Genomic DNA, 16,141 nt, shown 5'->3' on the forward strand with positions numbered 1-16,141 from the left:
TAGACATACAGTGTCTGGCCCGTCGTCTGGAGCATGACATAGTCCCACAGATGTCTGAGAGAGAGAAACAGAGACAGACAGACAGACAGAGAGAGAGAGAGAAACCGAGACAGAGATCATGTAAAAGCTGAAAGTGTAGGGAGGGAAGCAACTAACTTCATACAATTCTTCACATTTAGCATTTAGCCTTTTTAAAGCAAATTTCCTGCAATTCTACACATTGCCATGGGTCAGAGAGGAAATGTTGCAGTTTTACAGCTCACTTCCTGTAATGCAAATTTCATGACATGTTCATATCCTATCTGGGGAACAGTGGAGAGGGCGACCATAGAGATCCTATTAAATTCCAAGATGGGCTATGTCATAAACCCTCAAAGATCCAGAATGGCTACATATTGGTCAGGAAGAAATCCAAACCAGTCTAATTGGAATGAATGGCAGTAGAGGCATAATACCGATTTTACTTATGCAGGAAAATAAAACTAAGGCATGTGATGTATCAGAAATTGTGTATTATAATTATTGTCAACCTAAAGTTTTGTAATATAATCATAAATAGAATTTATATGTTTTTTTAAACCAATTTTTCTGTATAAACAGCCTCCAAAATATATGTGAACAGACCATAAATGTCTTAATTGTTGTTTTCGTGGAAAGCTGAGAGTGCTATTATATGATACAACATCAGTACTTGTCGCATTTACTACTGTGGTGGAAATTCTACCTTTAATAACTAATAATGAGGAGAGGCAAAGTCAATAATCAATCAAGGTACTACTTTTATTAATACACTTATTGCAGTAAGGGAGCTGGTCACTCCACACACACACACAGTGAACGAAGTGAGAGCCCCCCGCACAAAGAGTACAGAAGCCTTTATATAGTCACGCTATCTTATGCAAGCATCTGCAAAACACGTGATCTTATGTATGTGTGTGTGGAGAGAGACGAAACTGGGTTACGGGGTACAGGCTATAATGAAAAGGTTGTCTCAGTCTGTCGCAACTGAATGAGGACAATATGTGCCAAAGGGACAGGAAGTCACTCCAGACATACTTCCTCTAACAGTAGCTCGACGGTTCCCCCAAGATGGGCAAGCAAGCGCCTTTTGACTGTCGGCCCAGATGATGTATGGTCCTACCCCTACACACATACAGGAACCTTTCACCCAGAAACAGGCTCCAATCAGAACCACAGCCTTATCCCTGGTGTTCAGGATATAACACTTTGCTCTGAAGAACCAGTTAGTTTCTGTCAGGTCTTGGCTGAGCGCCCAGACATCATGGGGTCATTCTACACACAGAACAGTTAGAACAGGCCTATGCTAACACACACACACACACACACACACACACACACACACACACACACACACACACACACACACACACGTTTCTATCTTATATGATTTATCTAGCCCAATGCCGAGGCTTAAAGAAGGATATTTGAGTACACAAGCATTAGTAAGGTTTAACAGAAAATGCCCTCTCACAACTTGACCTGTCAGCTACTGATTTCAGCCAGTGTGTGGATTGACTTTGTTGTTTGAATGGAATGTTGGCATATTGACAGTTAATTTGAAAAAATTATGGAATCATTACTCTAATATGGGCTAGCTAGCTAACAAACACTGAGTACAGATACATTCTTCAAATTCATTATTTTACACAATATCTTGTCACGGCACTGGCAAACAATGGTTGACCAACTCCCTGACCAAAATGGCTGACCTTTGGACCATCATAAGAAGGTTCATGTCCATTCTAGTATTATATTTCCTAATTCTATGGGGGCGACCTCCAGGTCCTTGCAGGGGCTGCGGGGGTGTGTAGTACGCCAGTGTAGTACGCTACTGTAGTACGCCAGTGTAGTACGCTACTGTAGTACGCCAGTGTAGTACGCTAGTGTAGTACGCCAGTGTAAACAGTAGAGTTAAGACACTGGCTCAGGAGGAGCTCACTGCTCTTCATCAGCTTAGCTAATCAATCAAATTCTATTAATCTGTCTGCCCATATGAATCAATAAAATAATATTTCTTTATTGATCTGAGAGGGATTTGGTAGGGGAATTGATAAGGCAATGAAGTAAATTAGGGCACTTGTCAATACATACAGGTGCATGACAGTCCATTGCTAAGGACGCTAAGGATTGATAAGGATACATTATTGGACCCAGCGATGACACGCTGAAGGGTGTGTGTGCATGCGTGCAAGGCCTTCCTGTTATTCGCCGGGCAATGCCGTAATGCTATTATCTCATTGGATTAGCAAGAACAGAAACCTGCAACATCCATATGGATAGAGTAGTCCTTACAACACTGCCTGGAATCCCTGCCCTCGTGTCCAGATAACACACGCAAATGCGTCTGACACTCCCACACACATTTGTAGCCGAGTGGTAATTACCGAGGGATGTCTCATGAACTGCATATCCCTAGTGTTAAGCCCTGTTCAAGAGTCCTTTTTATTGAGTAGTTGTCTGTAGCACATTGAGATGTGTGGCATATTCCACCATCTATAGCCACAGTGGCTCTGTAGATGAACTATGTCAGGCTGCAGTGCTTGGACTTCACCACACAGAGTGCTGTGGCGCGGTAGGAAGGAACAAGGGAGTGGTGAAGAAGTTAGGGGTATCCTCTTAGGCTGTGTTTACACAGGCAGCCCAAATCTGATCTTTTTTTCCCCACTAATTGGTCTTTTGACCAATAACACCAGATCTTTTTCAGAGCTGATCTGATTGGTCAAAAGACTAATTACACACACACACACACACACACACACACACACACACACACACACACACACACACACACACACTGTGAGCCTAATTCCCTTATCTAAACCTCGACGTCATAGAACCATAGGAAGAAGGGCCTGGTCTACCTCGGGGCGGGTCAGAGGGCGGGACAGGGAGGGTGACGGAGTGCGAAGCAGAGGGCCTAATAATAGTCCCAAGTGCTTTTGCACTAAGAAGGATTAGGGAGCCACATCTATCAGCGATTCGCAAAGACTGGGTTGACCCTTGGCTGAACCTGCTTGGACATGTGTTTCAGTAATGCAAGGGAGGGATGGTGGGAGAGAGGGAAGGAGGGATGAGCTTGGGCACGAGGGCAAGAGGTATCCTAACAGATATAGGAGAAAGGCAGGATGTAAGAGGTCTAGGAGGCAGGAAGTGGTAGGAGCTAGGAGGTAGGAATTCGGATGGGGACTGTCAGAGGTGCCTGGTGTTAATACAGCATGTGGGTATTGGAGAGAGAGAGAAAGGCTGTGGAGGAAAAGGACAGAGTGGAGCTCTGTACATACACTCGCCATATAGAAAAGTAGTCATATTCATCCATGTACAATGTTACCATACAGTTTCCATACAGAAAACTAAGTCATTGTTACCGTACAGTTTCCGTACAGAAAACCAAGTCATTGTTACCATACAGTTTCCCTTTAGAAAACCAAGTCATTGTTACCATACAGTTTCCCTTTAGAAAACCAAGTCATTGTTACCATACAGTTTCCCTTTAGAAAACCAAGTCATTGTTACCATACAGTTTCCCTTTAGAAAAGTAATTCATTGTTCTCTTAGACCGAAGTGAGGCAATCTGATGTTCATCACGTGTAGGATCAGTGGGGTCACGGGAGGAGTCACGGGGGAAGTCGCGGAGGGGACCACTGAGCCTTTCACAGGGTCACAGAAAGTGTTAGAAAGATTGTCAGCAGGTGCCCTGCGTAATGGAGCTTTTCTCCCACATAGCCTCTCTTAGAGAGATTAACTAGCTCTCACTAGTACAACTACAGCTTATAAAGGTCATTCACAAGGCCTTATAGGGCATTCATAAGGCTTTATAGGGCATTCATAAGGCTTTATAGGGCATTCATAAGGCCTTATAGGGCATTCATAAGGCTTTATAGGGCATTCAAAAGCCATCATAAGCACTATACATATAGGCTTAATAACAAGTAATTTACTAACAAAGTCAACCAACGTAAAGGCTGATATAAATGCTACCACATTTTGGCTCACCAGACCGTTTTATATAGCATTACATTTTCTTAGGAAAATCTAAACCTCGACGTCATAGAACCATAGGAAGAAGGGCCTGGTCCACCTCGGGGCGGGTCAGAGGGCGGGACAGGGAGGGTGACGGAGTGCGAAGCAGAGGGCCTAATAATAGTCCCAAGTGCTTTTGCACTAAGAAGGATTAGGGAGCCACATCTATCAGCGATTCGCTAAGACTGGGTTGACCCTTGGCTGAACCTGCTTGGACATGTTTCAGTAATGCAAGGGAGGGATGGTGGGAGAGAGGGAAGGAGGGATGAGCTTGGGCACGAGGGCAAGAGGTATCCTAACAGATATAGGAGAAAGGCAGGATGTAAGAGGTCTAGGAGGCAGGAAGTGGTAGGAGCTAGGAGGTAGGAATTCGGATGGGGACTGTCAGAGGTGCCTGGTGTTAATACAGCATGTGGGTATTGGAGAGAGAGAGAAAGGCTGTGGAGGAAAAGGACAGAGTGGAGCTCTGTACATACACTCGCCATATAGAAAAGTAGTCATATTCATCCATGTACAATGTTACCATACAGTTTCCATACAGAAAACTAAGTCATTGTTACCGTACAGTTTCCTTACAGAAAACTAAGTCATTGTTACCATACAGTTTCCCTTTAGAAAACCAAGTCATTGTTACCATACAATTTCCATACAGAAAACTAAGTCATTGTTACCATACAGTTTCCATACAGAAAACTAAGTCATTGTTACCATACAGTTTCCCTTTAGAAAAGTAATTCATTGTTACCATACAGTTTCCCTTTAGAAAAGTAATTCATTGTTACCATACAGTTTCCCTATAGAAAAGTAATTCATTGTTACCATACAGTTTCCCTTTAGAAAAGGAATTCATTGTTACCATACAGTTTCCCTTTAGAAAAGGAATTCATTGTTACCATACAGTTTCCCTTTAGAAAAGGAATTCATTGTTCTCTTAGACCGAAGTGAGGCAATCTGATGTTCATCACGTGTAGGATCAGTGGGGTCACGGGAGGAGTCACGGGGGAAGTCGCGGAGGGGACCACTGAGCCTTTCACAGGGTCACAGAAAGTGTTAGAAAGATTGTCAGCAGGTGCCCTGCGTAATGGAGCTTTTCTCCCACATAGCCTCTCTTAGAGAGATTAACTAGCTCTCACTAGTACAACTACAGCTTATAAAGGTCATTCACAAGGCCTTATAGGGCATTCATAAGGCTTTATAGGGCATTCATAAGGCTTTATACGGCATTCATAAGGCTTTATAGCGCATTCAAAAGCCATCATAAGCACTATACATAGAGGCTTAATAACAATTAAACAATGTAAAGGCTGATATAAATGCTACCACATTTTGGCTCACCTAATCCTTTTTATATAGCATTAGATTTTCTTAGGAATCATTCTGAACCTCCATATAAATCGTATGCCGTCATCTATCATGACAAAGAAACAGACATGTCATTGACTCATCGGTCGACATACATTGCAAGTGTTGGCTGTGAAATAGTGCAACATCGATCAGCTGAGCTGCTTCAGTTCAGTAGACACATACAGTAGACACATACAGTAGACACATACAGTAGACACCTACAGTAGACACATACAGTAGACACATACAGTAGACACATACAGTAGACACATACAGTACCTTCAGGAAGTATTCAGACCCCTTCACCTTTTTCCACATTTTGTTTTACGTTACAGCTTTATTCTAAAATGGATTCAATAAAAATGATTCCTCATCAATCTACACAAAATATACCATAATGACAAAGTGGCAACAGTTTTTTTTTATTTTTATACCTTATTTACATAAGTATTCAGACCCTTTGCTATGAGACTCAAAATTGAGGTCAGGTGCATCCTGTTTCCATTGATCATCCTTGAGATGTTTCTACAACTTGATTGGTGTCCACCTGTGGTAAATTCAATTGATTGGACATGATTTGGAAAGGCACACACCTGTCTATATAAGGTCCCACAATTGACAGTGCATGTCAGAGCATAAACCAAGCCATGAGATCAAAGGAATTGTCCGCAGAGCTCCGAGACAGGATTGTGTCCAGGCACAGATCTGGGCAAGGGTACCAAAAGAATTCTGCAGCATTGAAGATCGCCAAGAACACTGTGGCCATTATTCTTAAATGGAAGAATTTTGGAACCACCAAAACTCTTCCTAGAGCTTGTCGCCCCGCCAAACTGAGCAATCGGGGGAGAGGGGTCTTGCTCAGGGAGGTGACCGAGAACCCGATGGTCACTCTGACAGAGCTCTAGAGTTCCTCTGTCGAGATGGGAGGAATACCATCTCTGCAGCACTCCACCAATCAGGCCTTTATGGTAGAGTGGCCAGACGGAAGCCACTCCTCAGTGAAAGGCACATGACAGGATGCCTCGCGACACATGCCTCTCCCCTATTTGACCTAGATAGTCTGTGTGTATGCATTGATATGTAGGCTACGTGCGCCTTTTTAAAAATGTATGTAGTTCTGTCCTTGAGCTGTTCTTGTCTAATGATGTTCTGTATTATGTCATTCTGTATTACGTTTCATGTTTTGTGTGGACCCCAGGAAGAGTAGCTGCTGCTTTTGCAACAGCTAATGGGGATCCTAATAAAATAACAAAATACCACTACTCTGCCCTGCCCTACCCAGCTCTGACCCGCCATGCCCTGCCCAGCCCAGCTCTGACCCGACCATGCCCTGCCCAGCCCAGCTCTGACCCGGCCATGCCCTGCCCAGCCCAGCTCTGACCCGGCCATGCCCTGCCCAGCCCAGCTCTGACCCGGCCATGCCCTGCCCAGCCCAGCTCTGACCCGGCCATGCCCTGCCCAGCCCAGCTCTGACCCGGCCATGCCCAGCCCAGCTCTGACCCGGCCATGCCCTGCCCAGCCCAGCTCTGACCCGGCCATGCCCTGCCCAGCCCAGCTCTGACCCGGCCATGCCCTGCCCAGCCCAGCTCTGACCCGGCCATGCCCTAGTAGAAGCGGTGGGGAGGGTGAGGGCTTGTGAGGGCAAATCCTGGTCATGCCAGCCCAGCTCTCTCTCTTTCTCTCCCCCCTCTCTCTCAGTAATCTCTGCCCCATCTCTGAACCCTGGATCCCATTAGGACGGATTTATTTCCAATAGTGTAGATGTATGGAGAGGGAAGAGATTTGCTTTCTTTCTCTTTTCATAATTTCCCCAATAGTAAAGTCCCCTGTAAACCTTAGGGTTTTTCCTCAAGCGGACGACCGTGAAATGAACGGCCCAACCTTCTCCAGCTACCTCTCACCTCAGCCTCTGGCTAAGCCGTGCCCCATCGAGGAGGCGCAGAGAGGTGATTGTCTGAAAGTTTGTGGGTTATCACCCAATTGGGAGGAATTAGGAACACACAGGAATCAGTCAGAGGCTTTGCTTGAAAACCCTGATTTGGTATGTGGTATTTTTAACTTAGGCACGTATAGTATACTGTATACATAAAGAGGATTAAGACAAGACTGAGACTGTGGATAGGGGCCCAGGTCTTTACTACTCTAAGTCTAAGATGTGGCGTCAGTATCCTTCTCAGCTGGGAAGGATCCCTCCCCAATCTCATTATACACATACTAATGGTCTGCTGAGACCATGGTGACCTGAAAGGGACTCAACTAACCGACAGTTCTATCCAGGGTTGGGGACAATTCCCTTTCAATTTCAGTCAATTTAGAATGTAAACCAAATTCCAATTCCAAATGTTCTACATTGAAAAGCATTGGTTTCTGTTCTGTGGTTGAGCGGCGGTCTCGTGCTTTACAGACATATGAGCTCTCTATGACTGCTGTGTGTGATGTCAATGCAACAGCTCACGGCCGCGTTGTGTGCCCTGTCCTTGCCATACTGCTGCTAGTCATATAGGTTAGCTAGGTCCTACTCATCGTGGATGCGTTTCAAATGGCACAATATTCACTCTATAGTGCATGGGCTTGGGTCGAGAGTACCCTGCCCTGCCCAGCCATGCTCTGCCCAGCCATGCTCTGCCCAGCCATGCTCTGCCCAGCCATGTTCTGCCCTGCCCAGCCCTACCCTGGGCTCCCGAGTGGCGCAGTGGTCTAAGGCACTGCATCTCAGTGCTAGAGGCGTCACTACAGACACCCTGGTTCAAATTCAGGCTGTATCACCTGCTGTGATTGGGAGTCCCATAGGGTGGTGGACAATTGGCCCAGTGTCGTCTGGGTTTGGCCGGTGGACTGTTGGCCCAGTGTCGTCTGGGTTTGGCTGGTGGACAGTTAGCCCAGCGTCGTCTGGGTTTCGCTGGTGGACAGTTGGCCCAGTGTCGTCTGGGTTTGGCTGGTGGACAGTTGGCCCAGCATTGTCTGGGTTTGGCTGGTAGACAGTTGGCCCAGCGTCGTCTGGGTTTGGCTGGTGGACAGTTGGCCCAGCGTCGTCTGGGTTTGGCCGGTGGACAGTTGGCCCAGCGTCGTCTGGGTTTGTCCGGTGGACAGTTGGCCCAGCGTCGTCTGGGTTTGGCTGGTGAACAGTTGGCCCAGCGTCGTCTGGGTTTGGCCGGTGTACAGTTGGCCCAGCGTCGTCTGGGTTTGGCTGGTGTACAGTTGGCCCAGCGTCGTCTGGGTTTGGCTGGTGGACAGTTGGCCCAGCGTCGTCTGGGTTTGGCCGGTGTAGGCCGCCATTGTAACTGGAACTCACTCCGCTTCGCTGTACCAATCCCCTCTTTAGCTGAATTAGATGGCAGTGTTCTCCAGATAAAGAGGGGATGAGTTGACGCTGGTAGCGTGTCCTGTATGTGTACAGGCTGCATGTTAGAGTGAACACTATACTACATGATCTGTGCCAAGAGATGTGTTCATCTCATGGTGAATGTATAGAGTGGCGGAGAGAGAATATGAAGGAGAATGTGACAGAGGGTTTATTCTCGATATGAAAACGCAGCGATCGCATTCTTCCAGTCAGCTCACTTCAATGTGTGGTGATCGCCTTGCCCCGGTCGAATGCCATTTCACACACAAAAACGCACGCATGCACACTCACACCCGAGGGGTGAGGAAAAGAGCAGTAAGTCAGTGAAGATTGTATACATTTTTCATGAGTATGATTTCTCTGTGTGTGCAAACGCATCTGATCTCCCCTGACCCCCATTACTCTGTGTGTGTGTGTGAGGAAACAATCTGATCTCCCCTGACCCCATTACCCTGTGTGTGTGTGATCAAACACATCTGATCTCCCCTGACCCCCATTACCCTGTGTGTGTGTGTGTGTGAGCAAACACATCTGATCTCTCCTGACCCCCATTACCCTGTGTGTGTGTGTGATCAAACACATCTGATCTCCCCTGACCCCCATTACCCTGTGTGTGTGTGTGATCAAACACATCTGATCTCCCCTGACCCCCATTACCCTGTGTGTGTGTGTGATCAAACACATCTGATCTCCCCTGACCCCCATTACCCTGTGTGTGTGAGCAAACACATCGGATCTCCCCTGACCCCCATTACCCTGTGTGTGTGTGTGTGTGTGTGTGTGTGTGTGTGTGTGTGTGTGTGTGTGTGTGTGTGTGTGTGTGTGTGTGTGTGTGTGTGTGTGTGTGTGTGTGTGTGTGTGTGTGTGTGTGTGTGTGTGTGTGTGTGATCAAACACATCTGATCTCCCCTGACCCCCATTACCCTGTGTGTGTGTGTGTGATCAAACACATCTGATCTCCCCTGACCCCCATTACCCTGTGTGTGTGTGTGAGCAAACACATCTGATCTCCCCTGACCCCCATCATCCTGTGTGTGTGCGTAGCCCCCCCCAACCCACACGCTATACATTAAAGCACCTGCGCATCAATTAAACATCCAGAAACAAGCACAGTCGGAACAGTTCAGTACAGTTCAGTACACTACAATACACTACACTACAGTGCAGAACAGTGCAGTACACTCCACTACAGTACACTACAGTACAGTACAGTGCAGTGCAGTACAGTACAGTACACTGCAGTACAGTACAGTACACTACAGTACAGCGCAGAGCAGTGCAGTACAGTGCAGTACACTACAGTACACTGCAGTACAGTGCAGTAAAGTACAGTGCAGTACACTACAGTGCAGTACACTACAGTGCAGTGCAGTACAGTGCAGAACAGTGCAGTAAAGTGCAGAACAGTACAGTACACTACAGTACAGAGCAGTGAAGTGCAGTACAGTGGAATACCATGCAGTGCAGTAAAGTACAGTCCAGTGCAGTAAAGTACTGTCCAGTGCAGTACAGTGAAGTACAGTGAAGTACAGTGACAGCAGAACAGTGCAGTGCCGTGCAGTGCAGTACACTGCAGTACAGTACTGTGCAGTACAGTGCAGAACAGTGCAGTGAGAGATGAGATCTTTGCTTTGCACTTTCTTTGTCTCTCAGTTGAAACCGGGTTAGGCAACACCAGCATCCTAGATACCATTGAAACCTATCCCTGTGGTTATAGCTTTGACTTACTTGGGCCAGCGTGTTAGATACTTTAGTCTCTGTTGTCATTGGTGGCACCAGAATTGATTCCACTCTCACACCCACTGACTGACAAGGTCCCCATTCAAACTCCCATTTTACTCTAATCCCTCCCCCTTGTCTGCATCAACCTACCGGTGCAATCAAATATAATTTAATCTCTGAGAAGTTAAGCTAATTTATTATTCACTTTACATGTACATACTGTATTCTCCACATAGCCCATCCTATATAACTACTGCTGTACATACTGTATTCTCCACATAGCTTATGCTTTATAACTACTGCTGTACATACTATATTCTCCCCATAGCCCATCCTATATAACTACTGCTGTACATACTGTATTCTCCACATAGCCCATCCTATATAACTACTTCCGTACATACTGTATTCTCCACATAGCTCATCCTATATAACTATTGTTGTACATACTGTATTCTCCACATAGCTCATCCTATATAACTACTGCTGTACATACTGTATTCTCCACATAGCTCATCCTATTTAACTACTGCTGTACATACTGTATTCTCCACATAGCTCATCCTATATAACTACTGCTGTACATACTGTATTCTCCACATAGCCCATCCTATATAACTACTGCTGTACATACTGTTTTCTCCACATAGCTTATGCTTTATAACTACTGCTGTACATACTGTTTTCTCCACATAGCTAATGCTTTATAACTACTGCTGTACATACTATATTCTCCCCATAGCTCATCCTATATAACTACTGCTGTACATACTGTATTCTCCACATAGCTCATCCTATATAACTACTGCTGTACATACTGTATTCTCCACAAAGCTTATGCTTTATAACTACTGCTGTGCATACTGTATTCTCCACATAGCCCATCCTATATAACTACTGCTGTACATATTGTATTCTCCACATAGCTCATCCTATATAACTACTGCTGTACATACTGTATTCTCCACAGCCCATCCTATATAACTACTGCTGTACATACTGTATTCTCCACATAGCTCATCCTATATAATTACTGCTGTACATACTGTATTCTCCACATAGCTCATCCTATTAAACTACTGCTGTACATACTGTATTCTCCACATAGCTCATCTTATATAACTACTGCCGTACATGCTTTTTTCCTACTTATATTGTCCATACTGTCTGTGCGCACCACATATTTATATTCTGTACTCTGACATTACTCGTTCTGATATTTTTTCATTTCTTTTTTTTCCGAAGTATTTTATCTCCAGGGAATATTTCTGCATTAGTATTGTACTGTTAGACATTTACTGCACTGCTAGAGCTGGAAACACAAGCATTTTGCTGCACCTGCTTTAACATCTGCTAAACGTTGATTTGATTAGAGTGGAGAGAGATGAGAGTAAAACCGATCAATCATGGTTGAACCCAGCGGGAAATACAACAGTGTTGATCCAATGACGTGTACTGGGGGTTGTCTCTGTATGTATACTGCTTGTGTCTGTGCGTGCATGGATGGCCAGACACTTAGCTAGGTATCACGTGTCACCAACTTGTGGAAATAGCATATACTATCATATACTTTACTGTAGCCTCCACTGAAAGAATATACAGTGAGGGGAAAAAAGTATTTGATCCCCTGCTGATTTTGTACGTTTGCCCACTGACAAAGAAATTATCAGTCTGTAATTTTAATGGTAGATTTATTTGAACAGTGAGAGACAGAATAACACCAACAAAAAATCCAGAAAAATGCATGTCAAAAATGTTATAAATTGATTTCCATTTTAATGAGGGAAATAAGTATTTGACCCCTCTGCAAAACATGACTTAGTACTTGGTGGCAAAACCCTTGTTGGCAATCACAGAGGTCAGACGTTTCTTGTAGATGGCCACCAGGTTTGCACACATTTCAGGAGGGATTTTGTCCCACTCCTCTTTGCAGATCTTCTCCAAGTCATTAAGGTTTCGAGGCTGACGTTTGGCAACTCGAACCTTCAGCTCCCTCCACAGATTTTCTATGGGATTAAGGTCTGGAGACTGGCTAGGCCACTCCAGGACCTTAATGTGCTTCTTCTTGAGCCACTCCTTTGTTGCCTTGGCCGTGTGTTTTGGGTCATTGTCATGCTGGAATACCCATCCACGACCCATTTTCAATGCCCTGGCTGAGGGAAGGAGGTTCTCACCCAAGATTTGATGGTACGTGGCCCTGTCCATCATCCCTTTGATGCGGTGAAGTTCTCCTGTCCCCTTAGCAGAAAAACACCCCCAAAGCATAATGTTTCCACCTCCATGTTTGACGGTGTGGATGGTGTTCTTGGGGTCATAGGCAGCATTCCTCCTCCTCCAAACACGGCGAGTTGAGTTGATGCCAAAGAGCTCCATTTTGGTCTCATCTGACCACAACACTTTCACCCAGGTGTCCTCTGAATCATTCAGATGTTCATTGGCAAACTTCAGATGGGCATGTATATGTGCTTTCCTGAGCAGGGGGACCTTGCGGGCGCTGCAGGATTTCAGTCCTTCACGGCGTAGTGTGTTCCCAATTGTTTTCTTGGTGACTATGGTCCCAGCTGCCTTGAGATCATTGACAAGATCCTCCCGTTTTTTTCTGGGCTGATTCCTCACCGTTCTCATGATCATTGCAACTCCACGAGGTGAGATCTTGCATGGAGCCCCAGGCCGAGGGAGATTGACAGTTCTTTTGTGTTTCTTCCATTTGCGAATAATCGCACCAACTGTTGTCACCTTCTCACCAAGCTGCTTGGCGATGGTCTTGTAGCCCATTCCAGCCTTGTGTAGGTCTACAATCTTGTCCCTGACATCCTTGGAGAGCTCTTTGGTCTTGGCCATGGTGGAGAGTTTGGAATCTGATTGATTGATTGATTGCTTCTCTGGACAGGTGTCTTTTATACAGGTAACAAACTGAGATTAGGAGCACTCCCTTTAAGAGTGTGCTCCTAATCTCAGCTCGTTACCTGTATAAAAGACACCTGGGAGCCAGAAATCTTTCTGATTGAGAGGGGGTCAAATACTTATTTCCCTCAATAAAATGCAAATCAATTTATAACATTTTTGACATGCGTTTTTCTGGATTTTTTTGTTGTTATTCTGTCTCTCACTGTTCAAATAAACCTACCATTAAAATTATAGACTGATCATTTCTTTGTCAGTGGGCAAACGTACAAAATCAGCAGGGGATCAAATACTTTTTTCCCTCACTGTAGTTATGTATCGTAACTCTCAACTTGGAGGTGCCTTCTTGACAATGACTTGCTGAATTAAATAACGGTTTCATTTTCATAAAAGTTTCATGCAACAGTATTAACCGGAATCCAATGATGGCTAAGATGATTGTTGAGACAGAATCTGTGTTTGTGTAGTTTGAACTAGACATAAGTAAGAGTTAATATTTATCCTATTGTCTGCTGATTTAGTGAACCGTTCAATGAATAAAACCATGTTTTAACTCTTTAGTCTGTCTCACTTCTTCTGTCTTTATAGGTTAAAGTGTGGTTCCAGAACCGTCGCACCAAGCAGAAGAAGGACACGACCAAGGACTCTGACAAGCGCTCCTCCTCCACCTCTGAGTCACTGGCCACCTGTAACATTTTGCGTCTCCTCGAACAGGGCCGCCTCCTCTCCGCCCCGCCCCCCAATCCCCCATTGGGCCACCACCCAGGAAATGGCTCCCTATTGGTCAGCTCCGGAGGGGGCTCCTGCTCGCCAGGGGTGAGTAGAAGCACGCCACCAGGAAATGGCGTTCTTGGCATGGGTGGAACTTTCGGGCTGTCACTGCCCTCCCTGGGAGGGACTTCCCCTTCGCCACGTCTGGGCATGCCGCCGCCGCACTCACTCTGCTTCTCAATGCCGCTGCTAGGGGGTGCTCATCATGAACTGGCGTCTGGGTACGGGTGCGGGTCCTCGGCGTTCGAGCCATACATGCGGCTGGACAGGATCTCCAAGGATGGAGATCTAAGTGGGAAGAAGAGAGTTTCCTAAAAAGCGGCCATTAAGGGGTTGGGATGACTCCCCCCCGGTCTCCCACCTATCCACCCACCAACATTGCTGTCCATCATTGGTTGGCTCATCAACATCATTGTTCAGCTACTGCCTGCCACGGGGGGGGTGTGGTGTTACGGAACAGGACCACGTGGGGTGACAGACAGGGGTGATGATGATGCCCGTCACACACAAAAACTTTGCTTGTGAATTATTTGGGAGAAATGAAATGTGTGTGTGATTCATACGGAGAACAGATATTTTTTTCTTAACGCTTCTCCTCCTCAGTTCACTTTGTCCAGTCAGTGCGTTTGTGTGATCGTTCTCTTCTTTCTTTCTTTCTATCTTTCTTTCTTTCTGTTCCATAATGTTTTTTAAAAGCCTGACATTGTAGAAAAGGCCCTGACTGAGTCAGTGTAAGTGAATAAGCGTGATGTCGTCTATAGATTACATTACAATACAAAGGAGTGCAACCAGTTACCCCTTTAACATATTACATACATTCCAGCAAAATGACCAGGTTTCCCATCATGTGGCAGTTTTCTGCCAGAGCGTTCCAAGTAAAATAATCATACGCGTTAGCAGTTTCTAATGTTAATTTGCACTGTATAGTGTCCAACACTGATTCCTGTAAATTCTGTATTTGGTTGGTTGTGTGTGTATTTAAAAAAATGTAGACAAGTAATGTGTGAACTAAAGCTAGTCCTAGGTCAAATCCATGCTATGAAGAAGAAAAAGCGGCTGAGAAAAGGTACTGGGGGTTACAGTATGTCCTTGCCAAAGTAACGGGTTAGCGACAGCGCCGTTAGCTTGGCCTCTGCTCTGCGCTACATCCTCACGTTGTCGTGTCGTCCAATCAACTGGAGTAAATCTAGGTCAACCTGAGGAGTTTGACCTTTGACCTCTAACCCCCTGACCTTTTATCCTCTCCCATGAGATTAACTCTTGATGTGTAATTCACGGGTGACAGTATCACTCCATATGCTTTACCATTGGCTACAGAGACTACTCTCTGGTTAAAAGCCACCCACCCGCAGGTTGCCACAACGACCCCCCGGTTTAGATAATCTTTGAATGTTTGCAAACAAAAAGGGCTCATCATCGTTGGGGGGCGGGGTGGGGGGTGAATTTGTTTAACTGTACATAAAAAGCGACCCATCTGTCCCGTACATATCCCACCACAGCCCCCTTTGCTTGGTCTGGCCAAACACTCCTTATCCCAAATCTTGTGTTTGAATGTTGTTCACGTAGGTTTGGTGCACACACATACACAAAACACATACACAAAACACATACACAAAACACACACACACACACAAAACACACACACACACACACATACACACACACACACACACATACACAAAACACACACACACACACACACACACACACACACACACACACACACACACACACACACACATACACACACACACAAACACACATACACAAAACACACACAAAACACACAAAACACACAAACACACATACACAAACACACATACACAAAACACACACACACACACAAAACACACACACAAAACACACACACACACACACACATACAAACACACATACACAAAACACACACAAACACACACAAACACAGAATTTCTAACCGGTTCATATCAATCCTTCTCCTTATCTCATGGAAGTCTGTGTGTGATGTTCTGATGGGTCAACAGATACTGTAGGGTGC

General features: G+C 45.4%; 1 protein-coding gene across 1 annotated transcript in view; it reads left to right on the forward strand.

The window, feature by feature from the left end:
• LOC115194435 (ventral anterior homeobox 2-like) overlaps nt 1-15,710 on the forward strand; it is a 31,229-nt gene extending 15,519 nt beyond the window's left edge. Inside the window, exon 3 of the mRNA XM_029754130.1 lies at nt 13,942-15,710. Within this exon, the coding sequence (XP_029609990.1) occupies nt 13,942-14,439 (498 nt within the window). The 3' untranslated portion in view covers nt 14,440-15,710. The remainder of the gene's footprint in view (nt 1-13,941) is intronic.
• Nucleotides 15,711-16,141: the final 431 nt, after the last annotated feature.

The sequence above is a fragment of the Salmo trutta genome, chromosome 5 (genome assembly GCF_901001165.1).
Source record: "Salmo trutta chromosome 5, fSalTru1.1, whole genome shotgun sequence".
Lineage (NCBI taxonomy): Eukaryota > Metazoa > Chordata > Actinopteri > Salmoniformes > Salmonidae > Salmo > Salmo trutta.